Source organism: Lissotriton vulgaris, chromosome 8 (assembly GCF_964263255.1).
Source record: "Lissotriton vulgaris chromosome 8, aLisVul1.2, whole genome shotgun sequence".
Taxonomy (NCBI): domain Eukaryota; kingdom Metazoa; phylum Chordata; class Amphibia; order Caudata; family Salamandridae; genus Lissotriton; species Lissotriton vulgaris.
The window spans coordinates 1,398,059,875-1,398,087,349 of NC_141696.1; the positions used below are offsets into that span (position 1 = coordinate 1,398,059,875).

At 47.5% G+C, this 27,475-nt stretch overlaps 1 protein-coding gene across 2 annotated transcripts in view; it reads left to right on the top strand.

Moving 5' to 3' along the window:
- DYRK1A (dual specificity tyrosine phosphorylation regulated kinase 1A) overlaps nt 1–25,327 on the top strand; it is a 700,909-nt gene extending 675,582 nt beyond the window's left edge. For both annotated transcript variants that reach the window (XM_086935409.1, XM_086935410.1), the window contains exon 13: nt 22,222–25,327. In XM_086935409.1, coding sequence (XP_086791535.1) covers nt 22,222–22,836 — 615 coding nt within the window. In that variant the 3' untranslated portion in view covers nt 22,837–25,327. The remainder of the gene's footprint in view (nt 1–22,221) is intronic.
- The last annotated feature ends 2,148 nt before the right edge of the window (nt 25,328–27,475 follow it).

Below are 27,475 nucleotides of genomic sequence, written 5' to 3' on the forward strand. Positions count from 1 at the left end.
TGCAGGCGTTTTTCCTGGCACTAAAGTCCTTCCAAGTACACATACAAAACCAAGCTGTCTTAATACGGACGGACAACATGACAGCCATGTACTACATACAGAAACAAGGAGGCACACACTTCCTGCAACTGTCCCAGCTCGCACAAAACATTTGGGGATGGGCCATTCCACAAAACATACATCTGCTTGCAGAACACCTTCCAGGAGTTCACAATCAGATAGCCGATCTGTTAAGTCGACAGACACAACAGATTCACGAATGGGAACTACATCTGCAAGTTCTTCAACCATTCTTTCATAAGTGGGGTCATCCAGACATAGACCTATTTGCCACACACGAAAACGCAAAATGCCCAACCTTCGCCGCCAGGTTTCCACACCCGTTGTCCAAGGGCAATGCGATATGGATGAACTTGTGGTAAATATTTGATTTACCGTCCTAATTTCTATGCAGGTAAGTACTTAATCAATAATAACTCAATCGGAAAGAAAGAGGCAGAGTCCGTGGTGTTAGAGTTCTTAGGGGTTTTATTCCTTAAAAAGGAATGGTCAGACCGGATATCGGGTTCCTACCACCACTGGGGTGTAGGAAGGGATAGAGCAATATTTTATTGACAATACATAGCTTATATACTTAAGTTACATTATAGAAACCAATACAGTAGGCGTAACAGCTGAGAGAAACAAGATAACAGCATCCACGTGGTAGTGATACGTAATTAGAAGGCGTGAACATAGAGGTGTGTGCTAGAAACGTCACAGGTAGGTGTCACAAGTGGGTGGCACAAAGCAGAATCTTGTAATGTCAGCAGAAATCTGAGGCCTGGATGCGCGTGCAGCTGCATGACGTGTGATTGACGTGAAACTGGAGGGTGCAGGGGACTTGACATTTACACTGGCGGAAAGAGACAGAAGTCTGGCATGTCAGATCAACTCGTACCTCTATCATATCTGATGTTTGGGAACCATATTATCTAAACGGAAAAGGTCTCTGGGGCAGAAGCTATTCTATACTGACTGTGAGTGCGTGTATAAGCGTCTAAGTGTCTGCATGAGATGAGAGGGGCATGGGCCTACCATGGTAACAGAGGCTATGAATTACTTGCACGGAGACAGTGAGGCCGGGCCCTTTGCTCTGCAGCTGGGGGGATGTTTACTTAAACTAGTAGGCAGGAATGCATTTTCGAGGAGCGGAACAGATAATTCGAAGGTTGAATACAGTCTTGGCAGGCAGCAGGCTGAGCTAAGCGCCGTGAGCCGCACAGGGAGTAAGGCAGAGGTCACGGGTACAGAGACAGCCTGGGCTGAGGCTTTCGGAGTCAGAAAGCAGGAAAAAAGGCTCGATGGCAGAATTCAGGGCCTACTTCGCCAGAGCTGAAAAACGTGTAAAGTACACCACAAAAAGACGTTGGCATAGCATACTTAGGAACGGGATATTCAACCCATTCAGGGTGGGTCTGAAAGAGGACATGTTAACGTTGGACGCAAATGTATTTGCGTCTTCATAGCTGGCACAGGAGGGAAGTTACATGCACTTTAAGCTGGTACATGGAGACGGTGGGGTACACGTTAGGGAACATTACTTGACCATAAAATTTATATTTCCTCAAACTGGTCAGGCAGATTTGCGTGCTCTTTTCCGCCAACCCCACTAATACTACTAGTGGTAAGCAAGCTCAGACAACAGTCTCTCAAACTGATCCTGGTAGCTCCCACATGGGCACGCCAACCGTCGTTCACCACACTACTAGAACTCTCTCTAGTTCCACACCAAAGACTGTCTCTGACACTATCAATGCTAACGCAGAACCATGGAGACATCAGGCTTCCAGATCCAAGTCAACTGAATCTGGCGATCTGGCTCCTGAAGTCTTAGTTTGGTTACCTTAACCTGCCACCAGACTGTATGAGCCAGAAGACCTACTACTAGAGCTTGTTATGCTGCAAAATGGAAGAGATTTGCCATTTACTGGACTAACAAACAAATTGATCCTCCAGATGTTTCCATCAAAAATATCATCTGTTACCTTCTCCATTTACAAAGATGTAATCTAGCATATTCATCTATACGTTCACATCTTGCATCCATTGCAGCATATCTACAAAACAGACAACATATGTTATTTAAAGTACCTGCAATCAAAGCTTTTATGGAAGGATTAAAGAGAATCATTCCTCCTAGGTTACCACCATCTCCAGTGTGGAACCTAAACATTGTGCTTACAAGGCTCATGGGGCCCCCTTTTGAACCTTTACATAAGTGTGAACTGCAATTTCTCACATGGAAAACAGCTTTCCTTATTGCTATTACCTCTCTTCGAGTAAGTGAGATTCAAGCTTTCACTATACAAGAACCATTTTTACAATTGCACTGCAACAAGGTGGTTCTACGGACTAATCCTAAATTCCTTTCTAAAGTAATTATTCTTTTCATCTAAATCAATCAGTTACCAGTGTTTTTTCAAAACCCAGACTGTGTAGCAGAAAGAGCTCTACACACACTAAATGTAAAAAGCTCTTCTCTATTACATTGATAGAACTAAATCCTTTCGTAAAACAAAGCAACTGTTTGTAGCCTTCTCTCCACCACATAAAGACAACCCCATTTCTAAATCCGGAATTGCAAGGTGGATTGTAAAATGTATACAAATATGCTATCACAAGGCAAAACGCACATTAACAGTTTCTCCTAGAGCGCACTCCACACGCAAACTGGGAGCCTCCATGGCTTTCTTAGGGAACATTCCCCTAGAAGACATCTGCAAGGCAGCAACATGGTCTACAACACACACATTTACTAAACACTATTTTGTTGATGTGCAAGCTAAGCAGTAAGCTGCAGTAGGCCAAGCTGTCCTCAAAATCCTCTTTCAAACTACTGCAACAGATACCGCTAGGGGAGACACTGCTGTACAATCGATGCACAGTGCAAAATCTGCAGCTCATATGCCTCGAATGGAAAATGGAAAATGCTACTTAACAGTATGCATCTGTTCTTGGCATGTAGAGCTGCAGATTCTTACACTCCTCCCCGGGGCCTGTTTCTGTTCCAATTCTATCTTAATTATATGTACCCGCGTCCTTTCTTTTTTCTACAAACTCCATTTCCCATCATGGCGAAAAAACAATCTAAGGATGGAGCCGATGCCCATGCGCGCTATCGTCCAAGGGCGGAGTCCCCTATCTTGTGACTACAAAGACTTCTTCCAAGACGACAACATGCAATCATCCGAGCCCAACACCAGGTGGCGATCTAATGCACAGTGTAAGAATCTGCAGCTCTACATGCCAAGAACAGATGCACACTGGCAAGTAGCATTTTCCTTCTCCAGTATTTGAAACTCATAGATTCACATGCGACCCACCCTTCTCCCCTGGGAAAGCTTGACCTTCTTCTTCTTATGGTTATCCTGTGGCACTATGGCTGTGAAAATCTGAAGGTCTGAGGTTCTCTCAGGAGGGTTCTAGAGGGTCAGGCTCATCTGATTGTTTTTTGATTTTATTTGGTCTCTTTTACAAAAAGAGGTGGATGTTACAAAACTGGAATGGGCCTAGGCCTGGTTTCTAGTTTGTATTGGCTTTGCATTGCTATTTTTGATATATACCGGGGACTCCCATCTTGACGATTCAAACATGTGAATCTATGAAAGTTTCCAATACTGGAGAACTAAAGTTACAGGTAAGTAACTTGTTTTCTTATTCTTCAGATGAGGGAGTTTATTTGCTCGGTTTTGTCTTTCCGGTCTTTAGTTAGGTCATGAGGAGGAGTGTCCATGTTGACATGTGTGTCAGTGGACAGGTTGGGATGTCAGAATATTGTCAAGGGTCAGGGATCATTTGATTTTGACAACTTTGTCAGTGAGGCAGTTAGCTATTTCTTCACAGCATTCGATGGTGTTTGTTTCTTGTTGGGAGTTAAGCGCAGTTTGTTGTTTTATTAAGTTGAAGAGCTCTCTTGGTCAGTTCTTCACGCAGTCAAGTTGATTACGAAAGAAAGTGTGACTTTTTCCATGAAAATGTGTTTCTTGTAGGGATCGTAGGAGTGAGATGTTCGCCAGTGAGGGGTTCTGTCTCTATAGCCTTTCAGTCTGTGTAAGTTGCCTTCTTTCATTGTTAAGGTCTAATCTAAGTTGAATCAGGATCTGGGTTGGATTTTAATCGATCTCTTTAGTTTAAGTGGAGCAACCTGGTTAAGAGCATCCGTCATCGATGAGCTATGGTGGAGAGTAAGTACATCAACGGTTTGAAGGAGTTGTTGCGAATAAAATTTCATATTTTCCTGGATTCTAGCTACGTTTGTGGGGTATGCTTGATGTTACTAGCCGAGTTCATGGGTCTGCCAAATGGTGCTGGGGAAGCTAGAATTTGATGGTGGTCCGACCAGTCGATAGGTAAGATGGAACAAAGGGAAACAAGCTTACTTCTAGTAATTATCGCATCCAAAGTTCAGCCTTTTTTGTGGGTCTGTTCATTACAGACTTGCTCGAGGTCGTTGATTTCCAGTAGGTTATTTAGGTTGCATATTGTGGGGTCTTCTGTATCATTCCAGTGCAGGTTGAAGTCACACAGGAGCATGTCAGTGGTGCCAGTTAGTTAGAATTGAGTTTTCTGATAGATACATCTGCCTTATGGATTCCTCACCTTGTGAATATCCCCTTGCGTCAGCAACATTCGGAAATTCTTTTTGTAGCCTCGCGCCGACGTGGACTTGGACGTCATAGAGACACGGCATCGCACGCGACTCCGCTGACGTCACCGACGCCCATAATAGGCCCACGCCGGCGTGATGACATCAGTTCCCTTTTTTCCGCGTCGTCGACGCTAACGGTTTAGGGAATCTCAGTAGCCAACTGGTGACTTTGTTGCCTTTATACTTGCTTTTTGCTTCATTGTTTCTTGTCTCTTCGCGATGTCGACAAAAGACCGGCTTCAAGCCCTGCAGGGAGTGCGGAAAGATGATGTCCATAACGGATCCGCACAATGACTGCATCTGGTGCTTGAGCTCTGATCACGATGTGGATGGATGTTCATCTTGTCGGAAGATGAACCCGAAGGCCCTTAGAGAAAGAGAGACCAAACTCCTGGTAACGAAGCTGAAGGCTGGCAAGGGAAGATCTTCGAGGGTTCGAGGCATGTGGGCTGCTGAATTCATATCTGTGCATAGATCGCCGCCTAGTCTTGGGTCCGGATGATTGCACATTGTTGTCCTGGAAGAGTCTTCGAAGTATCACAAGATAGGTGGCTCCTCCCCTGGACTACAGTGCGCATGGGCATCGCCTCCATCCCCAGATTGTTTTTTTCCGCCATTGGGTTCGGATGTGTTTCGGTTCCCTCTGTCGGAACCGATAGTTGTTCAACTTTTTTACTCGAGACCAAAAGGTCTTTAGGCTGAGCGTCGGTATAGTTGCGTTCGGGTTTCTTGTCTGACTCTCAGCTCCGAACTCTTGCTACCCTTCCGCGTGCTCTCGGCGCGGACGGGCCTACACTACACTTCTGCTATGGAGCGGACTCCGTTCAAGAAGTGCCCGGTGTGTAACGCCAAATATCCACACCTCGACGTGCACCCCGTGTGCAATAAATGCTTGTCACCGGACCATGACGAAGACAGCTGCATGGCGTGTTCGAAATTCCGGTGCAAGAAAACTCTCAAGATTCGTCGGGCCGCTAGGCTCCAGGCCAAGTTATCGGCTACCACGGCGCCCCCACCAGACGACATATTCGAAGAATCTGTTGGAGACGACGACGACGTACAAGTTTCGGAATCTAGTCCCGCGTCCGAAGGGGATGCCTACAACGCGGGTGATGAGGACTTTGACGAAGTCGCCGACGAGGTAGGGGACGACGATCGGGCTATTGCCACCGTAGGGGATAGCTCGGAGGAGGAGCATCCCCAACCAGACTCAGGGGTCAATCCCCTTCATACGGCCCAGGTCGAGGGATCGCCTTCGGGCCTTACCCAAGACCTCGTTATAAGTCCAACGTCCCCGCCTCCGGGCCCGGTCACGGACATTTCTGAGGCGCCACTCCCGTTGAAGAAAACGAAAGTGAAGCCATCGGGTCACGCTCCCTCGGTTTCGAAACCGAAAGTGAAAGTTGCGCTGGGGCAGAAGGTTCTGGAGGCGTCAACTTCCAAAAAATTCAAGATGGCCGACTTGAAGAGCCACGCCAACAGGCCGAAGGCGAAGTCGACCGACGCGGCTGCGTCGGCGCCGAAGATGGTCGGGGTCGAGGACCCGAAGACGGCTCCGAAGAAGCGTCAGGGCGACGACGCGACCCGGGTTCAGCCGGCGCCGGCCCTTGGGGGCAAGGCGCGTGAGGTGTCGGCCCCGAAGAAGGTGCCTGCCATCGACCCGACTCCCGACTCGGGGAGATCGCTCGAGCCGGTCAAGCCCTCTCCTGCCTTAACAAAGAAGGTAGCGGAATCCCTGCAGCGGATACGGAAGGACGATGTGGTTCCCGATCCGGACACCGTGGCGCCTAAGCACACGCCGAAGCCTGCGAAGGCGCAAACGCCTATCCGCTTTACCCTGCCGCCAAAGTCGACGCCGAAGGCTTTCGCGCCGAAACATGGCGGGCCCCCGAAGGAGGTATTGACACCAAAAGCAGCCTTAGTGGTGTCGAAGCTTCGGCTCCAGCCACTTGCTGAAGAGGAGCGTCGAGAGGTCATCATCGACGCCAATACTGGGAAACTGTCTCTCCTCAAGAGAAAAATCACCACTGAGCCGGTGTTGGAACATTTTCGGATCCCTCTCAAAAATAAGAGGGACTCCGCGGAAACTTCGGCCCCGATAGAACCTATGTCTCCACAAGCCCTAGGGCACTCGCCAACGCGTTCCGCCGCAGGCGATGCTGACGAGGAGGACGCAGAGTACAACTATCTGGCGTACTCGGATCCGGAGGAGGAGCACGAACCTTGGTCGGCCGGAGGCAACCCGGAGGACCCGCAGTCGGGCCAGGACACGCAACTTTTTGCGGCCAAGACGTCACCGACGGAGGACTCAGCGGCCTTCAACGCTCTGATCGAGAGAGCTGCGGCTAACCACGATGTCGAGCTGCACTCGGACCCTGTGGATGTAGACTTTTTATTTGACACTTTCTCAGTGGCTGATAAGTCAGTCAAAACACTGCCAATGCTTAAGGGGGTGCTCAAACACGCAACGGAGGTCTTCAAGGAGTCCACCCGGGCGCGTGTCGTCAACCCTCGCATTGACAAAAAATATAAGGCAGCGCCCTCGGATCCTACATACATCAAGCGACACTTGCCACTGGACTCGTTGGTTGTATCCAACGCTCGGAAGAGGGCGAACTCGCAGACCACTGGTGACGCTCCTCCCCCAGACAAAGAGTCCAAAATATTTGAGGCCTCAGGGAAACGGATTGCTGCACAGGCAGCTAATATTTGGAGGATCTCCAACACACAGGCCCTGCTTGCACGCTACGATAGGGCTCACTATGACACCTTAGAATCACTACTGCAACACTTGCCTGACCAGTACAAGGAGGCAGGGGAAATGCTGATTCAGGAAGGAAAGCTCATCACAAACGCATCCATAAAATGTGCGCTGGATGTGGCTGATACAGCCTCCAGGGCAATCAACACCAGTGTGTTGCTTAGACGGCATGCTTGGCTTAGAATTTCAGGGTTCAAGCCCGATATTCAAACGACAATACTGAACCAAACAGTTAATCCTGACCACCTGTTTGGCCCTGAGGTGGATGCGACGCTGGAAAAAATGAAAAAAGATACAGACACTGCCAAGTCTATGGGGGCCCTCCAGTCTAAACAGTTTCGGAGTGGTTCCTTTCGCCGCTCCAATTCCAGAGGCACCTCAAGGGGTCAGGCATCGCAGTCCACACAGTATTACAAAAGTAACACCCAAACCTCATACAACAACAAGGGTAGAGGTGGCTACAGAGGTAATAACGTCAAGGGCAGGGGACGTGGAAACAACAGCTCCAGGTCCACCACCGCCAACAAGCAGTGACGTCTTGTCACTGCCCCCCGACCATACAACACCGGTCGGGGGGAGACTCCAGCAGTTCCTGCCCGCGTGGAAATCCATCACCACGGACAGGTGGGTCAAGTCTCTTATCCAGTACGGTTACTGTCTGGAACTTACTTCCATTCCACCAAACATACCCCCAAGGAGCCGTCCTATGTCCGGAGAGCACTTGACCTTGTTGCAGCAGGAAGTTCTAGTCATGCTGCAAAAAGGGGCGATAGAGCTCGTTCCATTGCAGGAAAGGGGAACAGGGGTTTACTCCCTGTATTTTCTAATCCCCAAAAAGGACGGATCCCTCAGGCCCATCCTGGACCTCAGGCCCCTCAACTGGTACATTCTCTCGGAGCACTTCCATATGCTCACGTTACAGCAAGTGCTCCCTCTGCTTCAGCAGGGGGACTTCCTGGCTACGCTGGATCTGAAAGATGCATATTTTCATATCCCCCTGCATCCTTCCCACAGGAAGTATCTCAGATTCACGATTCAAGACCAGCATTACCAGTTCAGGGTTCTGCCGTTCGGGGTCACCACGGCGCCAAGGGTATTTACAAAGTGCCTAGCGACTGTGGCGGCGCATCTCCGTCGCCAGAACGTCCACGTCTACCCCTACCTGGACGACTGGCTCATTCAAGCAAAGACAGAACAACAGTGCGTCGACCATGTGTCACGCACCATTCATCTCCTGCACGATCTGGGATTCTCTCTGAACTACCCAAATTCCCATCTCCAGCCCGCCCACGTGCGACAGTATCTGGGCGCGACAATCAACACTCTGGCAGCCACTGCGCAGCCAAATTCAGTGAGAATCGCCAGTATCCAGGCGCTGATCCAACGATTCAGACCCCAACACTCGCTTCCAGCGAAGGTGTTCATGCAGTTGATAGGCATGATGGCCTCCTGCATCTCCATTGTCCCGCACGCGAGACTACATATGCGTCCGCTCCAGGAGTGCCTAGCACGTCAGTGGACTCATGGGCAACTGACAGACCTAGTGTTGGTGAGCGGTCGGGCATACAACTCTCTGCATTGGTGGAATCCACAAAACCTTTGCAAGGGCCGACCATTCCAAGAGCCTGTGCCACAGATTATCCTGACGACGGACGCCTCTATCCAGGGATGGGGAGCGCATGTACTCCAGTACACAGTGCAGGGACTATGGACACTACAGCAAAGGAAGATGCACATCAATGTGTTGGAAATGATGGCAGTCTTCATGGCCTTAAAGGCGTTCAAAGTACATCTGTGCAACAAAGTCGTGTTGATCCGGACGGACAACATGACGGCCATGTACTACATTCAGAAGCAGGGAGGCACACACTCTCCACAGCTGTCTCATCTGGCTCAGAGCATGTGGAAGTGGGCCATTCAGAGGAACATCTTCCTCATGGCGGAGCATCTCCCGGGCAAGGACAATCAGATGGCGGATCTGCTCAGCAGGCACAGCCATCAAATGCACGAGTGGGAGATACATCCATCAGTACTCCAACCGTACTTCCAAAAGTGGGGTCATCCAGAGATAGACCTGTTCGCCACAAAGGAGAACGCAAAATGCCAAAGCTTCGCCGCCAGGTTCCCACACCCGCAGTCACAGGGCAATGCGATGTGGATGAACTGGTCAGGCAGATTTGCGTACGCTTTTCCCCCAGCACCGCTGATACCGCTGGTGGCACGCAAGCTCAGGCAGCACTCGATGACTCTCATCCTGGTTGCTCCAACGTGGGCTCGCCAACCATGGTACACCACGTTTCTGGAACTCTCTGTGGTACCGCATCAAAGGCTTCATCTCACTCCCAGTCTTCTGACGCAGAGCCATGGCGACATTCAGCACCCAGACCCGCAACAGCTCAACCTGGCGATCTGGCTCCTGAAGTCCTAGAGTTTGGCTACCTCAATCTTCCTCCCGATTGCATGGACATCATTCGAGAGGCAAGGAAGCCCACTACTAGAGCTTGTTATGCGGCTAAATGGAAGAGGTTTGTCATCTACTGTGTTAACCACAATATTGACCTGCTAGATGCTTCCATTCAAAACATCATTTGTTACCTGTTCCACCTGTATCAATGCAATTTGGCGTACTCTTCCATCCGCATTCACCTGTCTGCTATGGCAGCATACCTCCAGAATAGGCAACACCTGTCGCTCTTTAAAATCCCTGCTATCAAGGCCTTTTTGGAAGGACTCAAGAGAGTCATTCCGCCAAGGACCCCACCAGCTCCAGAATGGAACCTCAATGTGGTTCTTACAAGACTGATGGGTCCTCCCTTCGAGCCACTGCACTCTTGTGAGCTTCAGTTTCTAACTTGGAAGGTTGCGTTCTTAGTAGCAATCACATCGCTACGGAGGGTTAGCGAGCTGCAGGCGCTCACCATCCAAGAACCTTTCTTCCAGGTACATGCTAACAGGGTTGTGCTCCGCACTAACCCTAAATTCTTACCCAAGGTTGTATCTCAATTCCATATAAACCAGACAATTGAGTTGCCGGTGTTTTTCCAGAACCCAGAGACGCTGGCGGAGCGGATGCTCCACACCCTTGACGTTAAGAGAGCCTTGATGTACTATGTAGACAGGACAAAAGATTTTCGCAAAACCAAGCAGCTTTTCGTTGCTTTTGCCACACACCACAAGGGAAACGCTATCTCCAAAGCGGGGATCGCTAGGTGGATCGTGAAATGCATTTAAATCTGCTACGCTAAAGCTAAGCGCACTCTCACTATCCCACCAAGGGCCCACTCCACCAGGAAGTTGGGGGCCTCTATGGCTTTCCTAGGTAACATTCCCTTAGAGGATATCTGTAGAGCAGCCACATGGTCTACCACACATACTTTCACTAAACACTACTGTGTAGACGTGCACTCCAAACAGCAGGCAGCTGTTGGTCAGGCTGTTCTCAAGACACTTTTTCAGACTGCTGCAGCTGGCACGGGCGGCCGCCGATAATGGAGGGACAGCTATGTATTCTATGCACAGATATGAATTCAGCAGCCCACATGCCTCGAACTGCAAATGCTACTTACCAGTATGCATCTGTTCTTGGCATGTAGGGCTGCTGACATTCATATCGCCCACCCTCCTCCCCGGCGCCTGTAGCAGCTGCAGTGTTCATTCATATGTATATATATATATATGCTCATAGCATGGTCATCACTCACATACTTCACTCCATCTCTGCCAATGGCTAAAAACAATCTGGGGATGGAGGCCATGCCCATGCGCACTGTAGTCCAGGGGAGGAGCCACCTATCTCGTGATACTTCGAAGACTCTTCCAGGACAACAATGTGCAATCATCCGGACCCAACACTAGGCGGCGATCTATGCACAGATATGAATGTCAGCAGCCCTACATGCCAAGAACAGATGCATACTGGTAAGTAGCATTTGCATCTCGTTCTCATAGGGCGAGGTCGAGATCGAAGTCTAGATCCAGATCTCGGGAGGAGTCGACTTCGAAGTCACCTTCAGACCACGCATTGAGGTCGAGGAGGAGACATAAGAAGAAGAGGCATGAGTCCAGACGTCATTCTGATAAGGAGTCGGGCTCGAGGTCGAGGTCGCCGAAGAAGATACGTTCGAAGGCGGTCACGCTTGAAGTCTCTGATCATGAAGGTGAGGCCTCACCTGCGGAGTCGCGGGTTCAGTCGCCGGCTCCGAATTCGAATCCGGCGCCGGCCCGGGAAGAAGAAGTTCAAGTGGATGCGGATTCTGCGCCTGTCGAAGAGCCGACTCCGAACCTTCCACAAGATCAGCCTGAGGGTTTTCAGCCACCCTTCCTAACCCCAGGCTAGGACCCATCCGCGTTTTTAAACACAATGTATGGCGTCTTTACAAGGGCATGGTACCCCTCTGGTGCACCTTCGGGTCCCACGGGTCCATTAGCCTTCAATTTAGGAGTTCCTCCCTCCTATCCTCCTGCTCCATTCATGCCCTATATGCCGGCTCCGACGCCGCATTGGCAATTCCCGGCTCTGCCGAGGTCGTCGACGCCGGTTCCGGCGTCGCCTGCTCCAGATCGACCTCAAGAGCATCCCACTGGGCCTTCGAATTCAATACCGACGTCGGTCCCGACTCCGTTGGGGTCGTTGGTGGATCCGACTACGAAGCGTGTTAAGGAGATGTCCAGAAGGGAGGCACAACGCCTTTTGGAGGAGCAAAGGTATACAGAATCACATCCTGATATGGAGGAAGGTGAACTGGAGGAGGACTGTTTTGAGGATCTGGCTGACGCTGGTAGCTTGGATTTCTCTCCAGAGTGGGAATTGCCTTCAGGCTCAGATGCACTGTCTAAGGACGTCCAGCCTTATCATGTGGTGATGAGGAAGGCGGCAGAACTTCTGCAATTTACTTTACCAACGGTGGAGTTGAAGTCCTATCTTCTAACAGAAGTTTTACATTCACCTAGCTCTGTGGTGGAACCATTGCTACCGTTTAATGATGCCTTAACGGAACCAATTATGGAGGTGTGGAAAAAACCACTGTCCGCTCCTGCAGTATTTAAGAGTGTGGCTAGAAGATACAGGGTTGCACCTGAGGACCCTGCTTTTCGGACGTCTCATCCATCACCTGAGTCTAGTCATTCAAGCTGCATGTTCCAAAAAGAACGTGAGTGCCTTTCCACAAGTGCCCGGTGATAAAGAGGCAAAGAAACAGGATCAGGTGGCTAAAAAGACCATCTCCTCTGCAAGTATGGCGTTTAAGTCAACTGATGCCACTTGCCTTATGGGGAGGTGTGTGCATGCCCTTATGGATACTATGCGCATGCCCTTATGGATACTATGCGTCCATTAGCTCCTAAGATCCCTGATGCCAACAGAAAGGATTTTGAGGAGGTTTTATCAGATGCACAGGTTGCGGCACGCCAAGTGATAGAGTGGTCTGGACACTGCAGACTCGGTGGCACGTATCATGGGCACGGCGGTTGCCACTAGGAGATCGGCTTGGCTGAAATCTTCAGACTTTTCGGCAGATGCTCAGGCGGCCTTCTGGATCTGCCGTTTCTCTTTGGCAAGAAAGCTGATTCGGCCTTGGAGAGATTTAAAGAAAGTAGAGCTACTGCTAAATCTTTAGGTCTTCAGATCAGAGGTTCTTCGGCCAGGAAGTTCAGAGGTTTTGGACGCTCTTCCTTTCGGAATTACCGACAAGAGCAGCAGCAGCAGCAGCAGCAGAATACCTTGTACAGATCTTACAGGGGAAAGCAAAGAACTCGTCCTCGTGGACGTCAGGCCTCTTCCTCCTCCACCTCCTCCAATCCCCCAGCCTCAGAAAAGCAGCCCTAGATCCGCCATTCGGAATCGTGGGGGGTCGGCTTACCCACTTTCTAAGGGATTGGGAATCGGTTACATCAGATCTTTGGGTTCTCAATCTCGTAGAAAATGGGTATGCCCTTCCCTTTCGGGAATAACCTCCCAATCACCCTCCTTGCCAAGGTTTTTGCACGGAGGAACATCTGTTGCTTCTACAGGAGAAAGTGCAGACTCTATTAACTTCATCGCTGCTAATGGAATTCCCCTGCTGTGCTGCCCTTCATTGAAATGGGTGTGGTTGTGACGGAACCATTCCGTCATCAGCACAGCCCAACCGTGACTGATGACGGAATGGTTCAGTCACAAGCATCGAAGGGGCTAAGAAAGGGTGCGATAGAGGTGGTCCCAGAGCAGGAAAGGGGTCAGGGATGCTGTAGGAGAGTAGGGTCTGCAATCCTATGATCACCCCAGATTTTTGCTTTTTGCTTCACTGGTTTACGACTTCCCTGGCTGTGGGCCTGCTAATCAGACCCACAGCCTAGCTGTTCTCTCACTAAATTGACACGTGTACCTTAGGTGCATATACCAATTGGTACTGGGCCACCTTATCAGACCCTGTAACTCAGGGCATAGGTGTACCCAGGGCCTGCCAGGGGCTGCAGCATGTATTATGCCACCCCTGGCTGGCCATCTAAATCTGACACAACTGGCTGCACGACAGCTGGGGCAAGGTGGTGTAATCACCCTTTGCTGTAGATATAGTATACCTATATCTAACACTAAAATGGACACATATATTCCTATCAGTCACTCCTATGGCAGGCCTTGACAATCCTGAAGGCAGAGTGCTTGGAATCATGTGAGATGGTGCTCTGGCATGAGCTGAGCCCGTCTGCAGCTTGCGGAACTAAGTCCTAATAGCTGTTCCATGATAACGCATACCATATACTCTTAAGTGCCTTATAATCCTCGCGGTTATTTGCCAACTTTGGTATCGCTTTATTAAAACATGTCGAGTAAGGTGTCATACGAATTGGAATACTAACCCCTCGCCAATTCTGGCGGCGGGGTTAGCATCCCACCCTTCCAGAGGGACACGACATGTATGTAACTGTGAACCCCGGTTAAAATTAACTCGAGCCTCAGCATCACAAAATGGATGCTGCCACCACAGACACAAGTCTGACCTCCTGCTGCTGGGAGTCCTTCCAGCGAGGAGAGCTTGGACAAAGGGTTTCCTGTCAGGGGCGGTGCTAGCACCATCCCAGACAGGGTTTTGTGTATCCCAGGTAGGCAGGGCTTTAGAGGAAGGTGACTGCAAGTGGCACCCCGGTGCTCTCTGTGCATATGCCGGCTTGAACCAGTTCCAGGGGCACACCAGCCCCTGAGCTGGGGAAAGTCCGGACTGGGGAGAGGGGTGTAACCACCCCCCTTCCTGGTCCCACCCATGGGCAGGACCTAGTCGCGTACCAGCCCCTTTCTTTAGAATAAAGGTAGGAGCGGGACCCTTCCGAATTAGATCATCTTTGAATCCTGAAACTTTCTACGAAAGGAACTCAAGACTTCTTCTCAAGATTTCTCCCTTGTGACTAAGGAGTAGTCACCCTGCAGCAGCAGGCACCACCTAAGTATCTTGCGGTTTGCTGAAACGTCCTTCCTCCGGAACCAGACTGCCCAGCTCGACGAGACCCGGACTCCCTGCCCTCTCTGACCTCAACCTGCCTCTACAGCCCAGCTGAGAATCGTAGGTGCGACGAGACCAGAGGACCCGGCGATCATCAGAACCAGCACGACACTGAACCAGCACGACCACCGAGGGACCCTCGAGTGGGTGCACTGGGGTAAGAGAAGCCCCAACCCCAAGCAGCACGAGCACCGAAGTCCAGCCCCCAGCATCCTCCAGATCTGCGTGGGGCCCTTTTGCTTCTGTGTCGCTTGCCCGTTGGCTAGTGACCCTCCAGATGACGTCCTACGTTTGCTTCACTGCTGGTCTAGCTCCTCTAGACTGGCCCTAGTCTCCTCCAGAAGGGGACCTCCTCGGACCCTCCTGGTCCACTCAAGACGCCATTTTGTGTCGCCACGTGGGCTTGCCGTAGCCAAGGCTTGTTGCCTCCTTCACCGGATCCAGCATCGCCAGCAGCAGACATCCGACGTGGGACAGCTCGCAGACCTCCAGCCTGGTCGACATCAGCGCCCTGGTCCGTGCAGCAGCAGAATCCAGTGTCACCTCTTCGCCTGGCTGAGTGACCTCGTCCGGTGCCATCCTGGTGCCCACCTAATCACTGGCTAGTGATTCAGAACTTGGCCCCCTCTGCTTACAGGTATCCTCCTTCGCTGATCCAGTCCTTGGATCAGCCCAGAACATCTTCACTGGTCGCCTGCCAGCAACTTCCACTTCAGGCTCCTGGTTCGTCAACGAGTATTCCCGACGACACTCTAACCCTATGCAGCCGCAGCCCCTGGGCTAGGTAAACCGAGTACCACGGTGCTCCAGCGTAGATCCACTCTCTAAGTGTCTAGATCCACTTTCGTTTTTGACCTACCTAGTCGGGTTCGCCCGAGAACACTAACATTTGCATTTACTAGCATCCATAGACTTTGTCCCGCATCACGCGTGAGAGTTCCCACTCTGCACACGACGTCCCTAGGCATCCTGCTTCTAATCTAAGGGTTCAGCATTGTAGGCCCAGCGTTTCTAAAGTCTCTGAGAGTAGTACTTACCTGCTAGTAATTTCGCATTCCACTTCCATAGTATATGGTTTTTCGTGCCCCTCGGGCATTTGTGTAAATTGTGCGACTTTCAGTATTTCTTTAAGAGTTTTGTATTGTGCTTAGCGCCCTGTCCTCATAAAGAGTCCAGGGCTGTTGTGTTATAAATAAATATCCTTTTATTTTCATAACAACTTGTGTGGTGTCCTTTCACTTGGTGTTCAAGGGGTATATGTGATGGTATAACAGCTGGCTTAACACGCCCTCTAGAGTTTAGCCTAAAGACTGCTCTTGTCCATGCTACTAGGATAGCTGGTCTATAAGGTTGACTTACAACCAATCATCAATAGGGGGCGTTTGGTATGATACATAGTGATCACTAGAATAGTGAGCACTGCATATCTGGCCAACTTCTCACAGATGCTACTCCCGGTTTTTCCTGATTCCCAAGAAGGATGGCAGACTTCATCCAATCCTGGATCTCAGGATCTTGAATCTCTATCTGAAACAAGAGAAATTCAAGATGCCCACCCTTGCTCAGGTTCTTCAAGCGCTGCTGGAAGAAGACTGGATGGTGTCGCTCGACTTACAGGATGCGTATTTTCACATCCCAATCCTGAAGTCGCACAGGAAGTATCTCCGTTTTACGGTGGGGTCGCAACACTATCAGTTTGCGGTCCTTCCTTTTGGAATTACTACTGCGCCTCGAGTCTTCACCAAGGTGATGGCGGTGGTGGCAGCACATCTCAGAAGGTCGGGGATTCCAGTATTCCCCTATTTGGTCGACTGGCTGATCAAAGCAGTCTCATCGGAGAGAGTACTCCAGCATCTGCAGGAGACAACCCAGTTGTTGTACAGGTTGGGTTTTTCGATAAATGTACCCAAGTCTCACCTGGTGCCCTCCCAGCGCATCCGGTTCATAGGTGCTGTACTGGACACAACTGTATGTCGTGCATTCCCACCTCCTCAAAGGATTCGCTACATTCAGGAAATGATTCCTTTATTTTTCAATGGAGCGGTCGTTCCAGTCCTGAAGGTCCTTCGTCTGCTCGGTCTTATGGCTTCATGCATTCTGTTGGTCAACCATGCACGCTGGCACAGGAGGGCACTCCAGTGGTGCCTCCGCAGGCAGTGGTATCAGCACAACGGAGATCTCAGGGAGTCAGTGAAGATCTCCAGAGAAGCTGCAGTGGATCTGTCTTGGTGGGGCGTGGAAGGCAACCTGTCTCAAGGGAAGCCTTTTCATCTGCCTCCTCCGGTGGCCACAGTAATAACGGATGCATCCACTCTAGGGTGGGGTGCTCACTTGGGGGACCTGGAGGTCAAGGGTCTTTGGTCTCCAGAGGAAAGGTTACTTCATATCAACCTTCTGGAATTGCGGGCGATACGTTTGGCGCTCAAGGCCTTCCTCCCTTCCCTTTGTGGTCGGTCAGTCCAAGTCCTGACAGACAACACGACCGCGATGTGGTACATCAACAAGCAGGGAGGAGTGGGGTCGCAGTGTCTCAGCAGGGAGGCTCTGCTCCTGGATTCAGGACCATCAGATTTGTCTGGTGGCAAATCATCTGGCCGGAGTTCTGAACGTTCGTGCAGACTCTGTCGGCAATTCTCGGCCGACCACGAGTGGAGGCTCCATCCGGAGGTAGTTCAAGACATCTTTCAGATGTGGGGAACTCCTCTGGTGGATCTGTTCGCCACTCACAAGAATGCTCACTGCCCGTCTTTTTGCACTCTCCAGTATCCGATGCAAGGAGCCTTGGGGTACGCGTTTCAGTTGAGTTGGGGAAGACAACTCCTTTACGCGTTTCCCCCCATACCTTTGATTCCTCGGGTTCTGAGGAAGATTCGCCAAGACCGGGCCCAAGTCATATTGGTTGCCCCGGATTGGTCAAGAAGGGTGTGGTACACAGATCTTCTCCACCTCTCCTCTCACCCGCCGTTCCGTCTCCCTCTCTGGGCAGACCTCCTCTCTCAGATGGAGGGGCAGGTTCTACACCCCCACCTCCAGACATTACACCTTCATGCCTGAAGATTGAACGGGGCAACCTGAATTCCTTTTCTCTTCAACACGATGTGGTGGATGTCATTTTATCGGCTATCCGTGACTCCACCAAATCCATTTATTCCTACAGATGGTCTAAATTTGTCAACTGGTGTGGAGAGATGTCTGTAGACCCTTTGAAAGCCCATTTATCTGATATTCTCAAATTAGCTCTCTCTGGTGCAGCAAGGGCATGCTGTTGCCACAGTCAAGGGTTATCTCTCGGCCTTGTCGGCATTTCTATGTTTGCCGGGCCAGCCGTCCCTTTTCAAATCTCCTATGGTCTTGAGATTTTTGAAGGGTCTAACAAATAAATTCCCTCCTACTCCCTTTATTGTACCTCAGTGGGACTTAAATCTTGTTTTAACATACTTGATGGGTGCTCCCTTTGAGCCCTTACACAAGTGTCCTGTGAGGCTTTTGACTTTTAAGACAGTCTTCCTCGTTGCAATTACCTCTGCAAGGAGGGTAAGTGAGCTTCAAGCTCTTAGTTCCAAGCCCCCTTTCTTGACCATCCATGCTGAACGAATGGTTCTTAGGATCAGGGCTGCTTTTCTCCCTAAGGTGGTGACTCCCTTCCACCTAGGACAATCCATTACCCTCCCTACCTTTTATCCTCTACCACACCTTTCCAAGGAGGAGGAGAGGTTCACCGTCTGGAGCCTAGGAGGGCGGTGAGCTTTTACCTGGACAGAACTAAAGACTGTCGTGTGGATGACCAGCTCTTCATTGGGTTCGCTGGCTGCAAGAAAGGAAGGGCGGTTCATAAAAGAACTCTTTCAAAATGGATCATCCTCTGTATAAAGATCTGCTACTCTTTGGCCGGTAAGGATTCTCCAGAGGGTATAAGGACTCATTCTACAAGAGCTAAGTCGTCAACCTCTGCCTTGTCAAGAGGTGTTCCTGAAGAGGATATTTGTAGAGCCGCAACTTGGTCATCCCTCCACACTTTTGCGAAGCATTACTGCTTGGATACCGAAGTGAGGAGGAACGGCCACTTTGCGTGCTCTGTCCTCCAGGACCTTCTGGTTTAGGAGAGTGGACACCCTCCTCCTGGAGTGGGGACTGCTGTGGGACTCTATTCACAAGGTGAGGAATCCACAAGGCAGATGTATCTATCAGAAGAACAAGTTACTTACCTTCGGTAACGCTTTTTCTGGTAGATACAGTATCTGCCTGTGGATTCCTCACTGACCCACCCACCTCCCCGTTGTCCACTCTTCTATACCAGAGAAGCTGTATTGTTTTTTGTTTTATGGTTAAAAGAAAATGTCATTTCAAATGTTTTCTTACATTTGCTTCACACTGTGTGTGTGCTACCTTGACTTTCGTGTACTGTGTATACTATGTATGTTTCTACTGTCATTGGTCCGTCCGTGTGCCTCGAAGGCACGGGAAAAAGGGCGGAACTAATGTCATCATGCCGGCATGGGCCTATTATCGGCGTCGGTGACGTCCGCGGAGTCGCGTGCGATGCCGTGTCTCTATGACGTCCAAGTCCACGTCGGCGCGAGGCTACGAAAAGAATTTCCGAATGTTGCTGACTCAAGGGGATATTCACAAGGTGAGGAATCCACAGGCAGATACTGTATCTACCAGAAAAAGCGTTACCGAAGGTAAGTAACTTGTTCATCAGGGCTGTAAGTTCCTTGGTGAAGAGTGCGATTACCGGATGTGTGGTGGTGTGGAGTTTGGTGGGAGTGGGAGTGGGGTCTTTAGTTTTAATTTCTACTCCCAGATATTCAAAAGTAGAGTACTTCACGGTCTTTAGGGAGTTAAGTTGGGTTTCCTTTTTGTGAATGATAGCAAGACCTCCCCATATTCACCTTGGTCTATCCATTCTGAAGATAGAGTATCCATGTGAAGTAAGCAGGTTTAATGCTGGTTAAGTGTTTAGGCCAAGTTTCTGTAATAAAAGCAATGCTAATTACTTCCGCAAGTAAGGTCTCAGCATTATCTGTGGAATGTTTGGCTGCAGATCTGCAGTTTGAGCATAGGACAGGCGGCTCGTGGGGATGGATGTATGGTCGGTGAGACCGCAGACTGGAGTACTTTTATGGGAGCTTCCTCTCCTCACACAGCGCATCTGGCTGATAGACAAATGTCAGTTTTACACCCTGCACTATAAGTACAAGGCAGTGATAAGAACTCACCTGAGTTATCCTAAAATATTTTATTGTCTAATTTCCAAATCCATCCTCATCAGATATAGTGTTGCAGTTTTGTTTAGACATTTTTGAATTATGGTCCAGTTAGACTTGTTTTAGCCCCTACTAAACAATCAACCTTCGGGTGGATGGTATCTGGTATTTTAGTATGTTGCTATTTACCAAACAGAAATATTTGTATAAACTTTAAAGTTCTCTCTATTAGGGGCCATGAATCCAGGGCTGATTCCCAGGTTGAATAGGCTATTTGGTTATATCGCTTGGATGTTTTGTTCATTCATTTGCCATTTTTGTGTTGGATGGTTTTGCTATTATGCTCATTGCTTACGACCACTAATTCGGACCCCCAGCAGATGTTACTTGCCTGTAATCTTAGTGTTCTCTCCTAGTAGGAATCCCCAAAGTCATAAGCAACCCTCCCACTTCTCCAGACAAGGACATAGAATCCCAGGATCCTGTCTTGTCTTTAAAATGAAATAACCTAAATGTCACCTGCACAGCATGGTGGGATTTTGGAGGAGTGAGATTTCTTAAATGAATAGTGACACTTTGGCAAACTGTCCTTAGTCGCTTGCTTGCATTACCTTGCCTTTCATTTATTTTTATTTGGGGAAAAACTAGTTTGTGAAATGTTTTTTATAGTATTGACTTTTTAGATGTTATTGGCATCATTTTAAAAAAAAAATTTAATTATGCCAGTTTAACCTTTTTTTTGGCTGCAATGTTAGATATTCAGGGCATGATGGTAATGTACAGTTTCAGGATGCATTAAAGGGCAGAATCAGTTTTGCACTCCGTACAGCTTATACCGGATGCCTTTTTTCAGTTTGAAACAAACTGAAATGGTAGTGTTTTTTAGTAAAGTATACTTTGACTGATTGCGCTGTATTTTGTAATATAATGAACATGAAAAGTTTCAAATTATAGGTGTTTTTTAAATTTATTTAAATTAAGGGTTTTTTTGAAAAGGCGTTTCTGTGATCGTGCCCAGAGAGATTCTTATGTTAATAGATTCTGATAGAATATCCATGACGGAGAACTAGGATTATACATAACTTGCCCTTTCTTCTCAGCTAGGGCAGGTTGTTGGAATTGCCAATATTTTCCAACCAACGGCAATATCCTAATGCTGCACCAAAATGTAAAATGTCTAGCAATTAGGCCAACATAGTCATTTAGCCACTCATTGGGAACGCTTTTATCTCCCTTACAACGTAGTTGATATCCCTTGTGAGTTTAGCTGGCACTTAGAGGTGTTAATACGGCTTTTGAATATATTTTTATGTCTTTGGTCTGTAAATTGTTTAACTTTTTACCATTTTTGAGAAGTTTTATTACAAATCATACTGTCGTTTTATCCTAGTCTGTTTTATAATGTGTATTGTATTTGTTTTTATGTGTATTTTTATGGCCCTAGTGGCCGAAATAAAGTATATTGAATGAATGAATGAAAATGTCTATAATCCCATGATTAGATTTTGAAAAATTTGGCAAAGTCTTTTTGCAAGGTGCTTCAGACACAGGAGCAACACCAAGCCCTGAATTGCATCATACATTAGTCTCCTGTATTGCTCCACTCTTATCAGATGGGTTTTATACTCCATTCCCAAAAAAATCATACAAAAGATTAAATGAAAATAGCACGTTCTCCTGTTGGTCAAACTGAGGTATGACTAATCTGCTTAAAGCTTTAAATGATTTAACAAAAGTGAATTCCATTTATTCTTTGCGATGTTTCATACGTGTTTGTCAAACAATCCCAATGGTATTTAACGAAGCTGAATTTTCTTTTGCTCTGAACTAATCAGTCTAACCAGAACTGGACTCGCTGTTGAGTTTCTCTTGTAAAGTATTCTGATATGAAGTATGTAAGCAGAACTATTCAGTGTTCATTAACTCAGTGAAGACTTATGCTGTGGCGAGCAGAGGTTAGAGGGAAGTTGTTTTCCCTTTTTCAATTGCTCCCGGTTATCAGACTTTCTATTATAAATTGTTCAGCAGAAAATATTTATCTATTTGGTCATATTTGAATAAAACTGAAATATTTGTTTTCAATTGTAGGTGCGGCCACAGTTTCCTCCTCCGGTTGGTTGGACTGGTACTGAAGATCCAATAAAAGTCACGGTTGAAACCCATCCAGTTCAAGAAACAACCTTCCATGTAGCTCCTCAACAACAGAATGCATTACATCACCAAACAAATAGCTCTCACCATCATCACCACCATCACCATCATCACCATGGACAGCAACATTTGGGCAGCAGAACAAGGCCTAGGGTCTATAATTCTCCAACAAGTAGCTCCTCTACCCAGGATTCTATGGAGGTGGTTCACACACACCACTCCTTAACATCTCTGTCTTCCTCAACTACTTCTTCCTCTACATCTTCCTCCTCTACCGGTAATCAAGGTAATCAGGCATACCAGAATCGCCCCGTGGCAATTAATGCCTTGGACTTTGGGCAGAATGGAGCCTTGGACATTAATTTGACAGTCTACTCTAATCCACGCCAAGAGACTGGCATAGGAGGGCATCCAACATACCAGTTTCCTGCAAACACTGGGCCTGCTCATTTTGTAACTGAAGGACATCTGACAATGAGGCAAGGAATTGATAGAGAAGAGTCTCCAATGACAGGAGTTTGTGTTCAGCAAAGTCCTGTGGCTAGCTCGTGACTGATTTCAAACTAGGTTTGTTTGTGTGTGTTTTTAGAAGTGGTGTTTTCCCAAAAAGAGCAAGTGCAAAGCTGCTTGAATCAGGAGGAGATAAACACACTGAACCGCTACAAGAGGGCAAAGCTGACTATTTTTTTAAACTTGAAAAGATTTCAAAGAGACAATTAAGTGAAAGTATTTTTATTATTTTTTTAAAGAGCCATATCCAAATTCATGTGTTTTGGATTGCTCGGAGGTGGTGCCTCTCCTTTTGCTCTCCCATTTTAACTTTCCACAGCCTAATCACTTTTTATTTTGTTTGTAATAATCAGCCACAGATATGTGTACTATCCATAGCCTGTTGCCAACAAGATAAAAAAAAAATACAACTGCACATTTACAAAAAATGGGCCCTATGAGTCCTTTTGTGTAATTTGGGGATTGGAAGCCTCCAAAATACAGGCAAATAAAAGGCAGCACTGTCTTGGAGGGGTCCCTAAGCAAAATGCATCTCTTATTGTATAAAGGGACGGTTGCAATGGAATGCAGAAGGCACATCAAGCATGCTAAGTGGCGGTCATCAGAGCTCTCCTTGTCTGAACCTACTGAGGAGTAAAGCAGCAGCTAAAATGAAATACCGTGGGGCTCGCCAAATAGAGGCCACAGTCAGGTAGTGCTGGAGCATGTCCAGTCTCATTACTAAGTTGCACTGAGAAGCAATCAACAGGTTTATATTTGCCTATGTTGGGAGGTCTATGTGGTGGTCTTTGGTATAACCTTTGGCCTTATGGATCTGGACTCTTGAGTTAGAGCCTACCATTTCAGATGCAATCACTTTTGGACATGCTTTTGCAGACGGTCCTTAATGCTGAAAACACAGAGAATGGGTAATTCAAGAGGCCTTTCTTTTAAAATAGACTTTTGTGACCCACTGTTTGTAGGGTATTGCAAAGTCACTTTGCGTGTGTCATAAATTTGACTTCCTTATTGGTTGAAGGTCGCAGAAGTAGTGGTTTGCGTTTGATGGAAATAACTACAACTGTGTTCCTTCCTGCTTTTTATTACTTTATTTTGCTTTTTCTCAGCACGTGGTATCTCCACCATTACTTCTGCACAAAGAGGTCTTCTGTTCGTTCTGAACATTTTTAAAACTGCAGAATTTTATGTGACTGCTTTTTTTGCCTCACAATTATGCTGTGAATTTTACAAAAATTTATTTTCCTTTTTGATAATTTATTGTACCAAAGCTGTTTTATAGCACATAGATGTCTGTAACCAATAATGTAGCAGTTCTGCACTTTTACACAAGGTGTAACTAGACCATTTTTAAACGTCAGTTGAAATTATGGCTGTACTATTGCTTAAACAAAACTGGAACTGTTGCTGAACTCATAGCCATACATTAATAGCAATCTGTGTACTGCACATATTAGACCTTATTCAACAGTATCGTATCTGTTACACTATAAGCTTTTGTTCAGGCTCCTGAAGTTATAAGGGACGCTAGATTCAGAATATTTGGAAACAGCCGGCGATGTGTATTCCCCAGTAACACAAGAGGTGAAAGCATGTACAGGCCCAAAAGAATACTATGAGTTAAAGCAAAGGCAATCTGAAGTTTGGGAGATGTGAGGTGATATGGTGGTTTTTAAAAGGTGCCTCATTGGTTAGGGTTATGCTGCCTTAAAACAACACAGTCGACTAGGCTGTTGCTTAACGTAATGCCTTTTATGGGTGGGCATTACTAAACTAGAACAGTGACATGTAATCAGAGAACTATTTTTTTATTTGAACTGGGATAGGGAGATGAGCTGAGACATAATAAACAATAGTTTGGTTATTCAGCACAGGGAATATATACTGGGAAAGCCGCGTGAAATCAGCTAGGAATGAGCAACAAACAGTTTGTTTTTACACTCTCAGAGGAGGTCTGGACGTTTGCTGTTCCTAGATTGAATAAACGAGGCGGTACATGTCATAAATCCCATTTTTATCAAGTGCATAATCTTCGTGTATTGAATTGTTAAGTATTTTTGAACTGAATTCAGAAATGTTTACATCCATGAGTTACGGAAATACAATGTCTTGAAAATTTTAAAGCAACATTAGCAATATACAAACAGGCCCAGTACTTTCTGTGGACTAAGAATGTAAGATTGAAAAACATATGAGGGTCATTTTGTCAGTGCCCATTGACACACTTTAGCAAGCACCAAAAATGTGAGACTTTAAAGGAAATATTATTTACTTTAAAAAAAAACGAGAAAGCCCAGTAATTCTGCACACTGTGTTATGTTACAGTCCAGTTTTGTGTGCTTTACTGCACAGTTTGGTTACAGGACTTCTGTGCATTGTAAACTTAAACAGCATGGAAAAAGGTAATATACCTGTGTTCAGATTGTAAGATCTAGTCCGGACTTGCTGTGTATATTGTAACGTTAAAAGAAAAAAGATAAGCCCTTTGTATTATAGTCATGCAGTCTTATGTATGATAAACAGTTGAATAATTTGTCCTCAGACTCTTAACTTTTTTAATTTATAAAACAAACGACAAAGTCTGAAATTATTTTTCTATGCATTTATGTTCTTTTCTCATTCACTTGCTTTTAATGTGTTTATATGTTGACTTTGAAATTCCTCAGTGTGTATTTTCATTCATGTCGCAGATTTCCACATATGGGACTTAAAATGACAATTGAGGTTTTGCAGCGATGCATCGCTCTCCTAGAGTCAATTGTTTTTAAATTCACATGCTTTTGAATTATTCTCATATGCCGTGCTGACAGTTCTAGGTATAGATAACACAGAATTATCAAAAACTACATTTCATACTTTATATATTTTGTCTGTTGTTTGTGTTCACAGTGTATCAGCGGTGGTAGTTTAATTCTCCTCTCTTGGAGTCCTTCTTCGGAGTTCCCATGCCTTTTGTGTGCAGTGAGTCCTCAAACAGTCCTCAAACAGAGCTCTTCCTTATATTCCTTTCCTTACAGTTGTGGAAAAGCAGTGTTTTTTTTCAGCGGAGGTGTTTTTGGGTTTGCAAGCCTGGAGATGAGTTCTACCCTTCTGTCTAGTAAACATTTCTCTTGCTAACTTATCCCCTGACTCAAAAATAAAATATCTGATAGACACTTCTTCCTACGGATAGTAGAATTTTCCAGGTGCCATTCTGGATCCAGAAACTGTAATTGCTCTCCGGTGCCATTAACTTGTGCCACAGATTTGCACCACCCCAGGACTCCTCCCCAAGCCTGTAAGGTGCAGCTCTGGCTCACTGATGTTGGGTCCTAGTTCCATTACCTGGGACACAAATCTGGAGTTGCTGTTCTCTGAATTTTGCTATTCACTTTTTTTATCTGATAGAGCCTTCTAGCTGCAGATTAGTTACCTCAGAATATACACTTAGGTGTCTGACTGGATCCAACAATGTTTTCATGAGTATTCTCCGATAGGTGGTGTCTGTGCCGCAAGTGAAGTGCGCTGGACCAATATAGGCGCCACTCATTGCACTAACATCCGCTCTTTTCTGTCCGCGCCAGTCAGGGCAGATTTGCAGAAGAGCTACTACCCCCAGTCTTTTTTTGACTGACTCTTGTTCGACTTTTTGTTGATTAATGTTTTGACTGTCTCCTGGTGTGGCAGGGATGTCCACAATGAAGGCTGAATTGAAGCCCAGTGGCGCCTGTCACTGACAGATAACGGTGACAAACCCAGACCTAGTTTATCTTTTGTGCCTCAAGCGAGACCACAATGCCAAGAACTGCACTAGTCTTCGCGCCATGCACCCCAAGGTCTTGAGGGAGCGGTCCCACAAGCTCCTTGCTGCTCGACGTGTGATGCTGCGACTTTCTCGATCCCTGTCAAAAGGAAGGTTCCGGGATCCATTGCCAAGCCACCTCAATAGTCATCAAAGTCGTCCAGGCATTCCGGTAAGTCCCACAAATAGAAGAAGAGTAAGAAGTTGAATAGGTCTTCAGCTTTGTCTCATCCGTCAGTCATCCGATGAGATTTATGAGCCTTAGCATTCTAGGCCTGGCTCTGTGATTGACCCTGTGCCAGGGCAGTCTCTGCACCTCTGAGTTTCCTGGAGCTAGAGCTACCCCCACCAAACATTGTGGATTTTATAGGGCCAGGCACCTCATATTTGGGCGTGCAGTCCCCCGCTGGAGCACATTTGAGCCTTGCGGGGTCGGGATGGGCCCATACTGATCTTCTGCCGGTGGGTTCCCCAATTGGCAGTTGGGCCCTTAGATCCATGGATGGATCCAGAGCAGCTTCGGTTGAGCTACATCGACCTTCCCTGGCATCTGCTCCACTGCCGACGTCCCAGGTGCCGCTGGCACCCACCAGCGGCGCAGTCCCCATACTCATCCCCTGACTGACACAGAGCCAGATGGGGATCGTCTGATGCCGACTCCGGTGCTTATTGGGGGCCGACTACCCAGCAAAGACCATTTGCCCTATCCTTTGGGCTAGAACTTGGGAGATGATTGGAAGATGTCACTGGACCCTGATGAATTCCAGTCCCTAGATGTCAATGAGGGCACCTGGTGTGAAGATGTAGCGGATGCCAGGGGACTGGACACCTCCAGATACTGGCTTGTTTTCTCCTCCTACCATGGCTACATAGGAGAGAGCCTCATTCTCTGTGGTGGTGAGA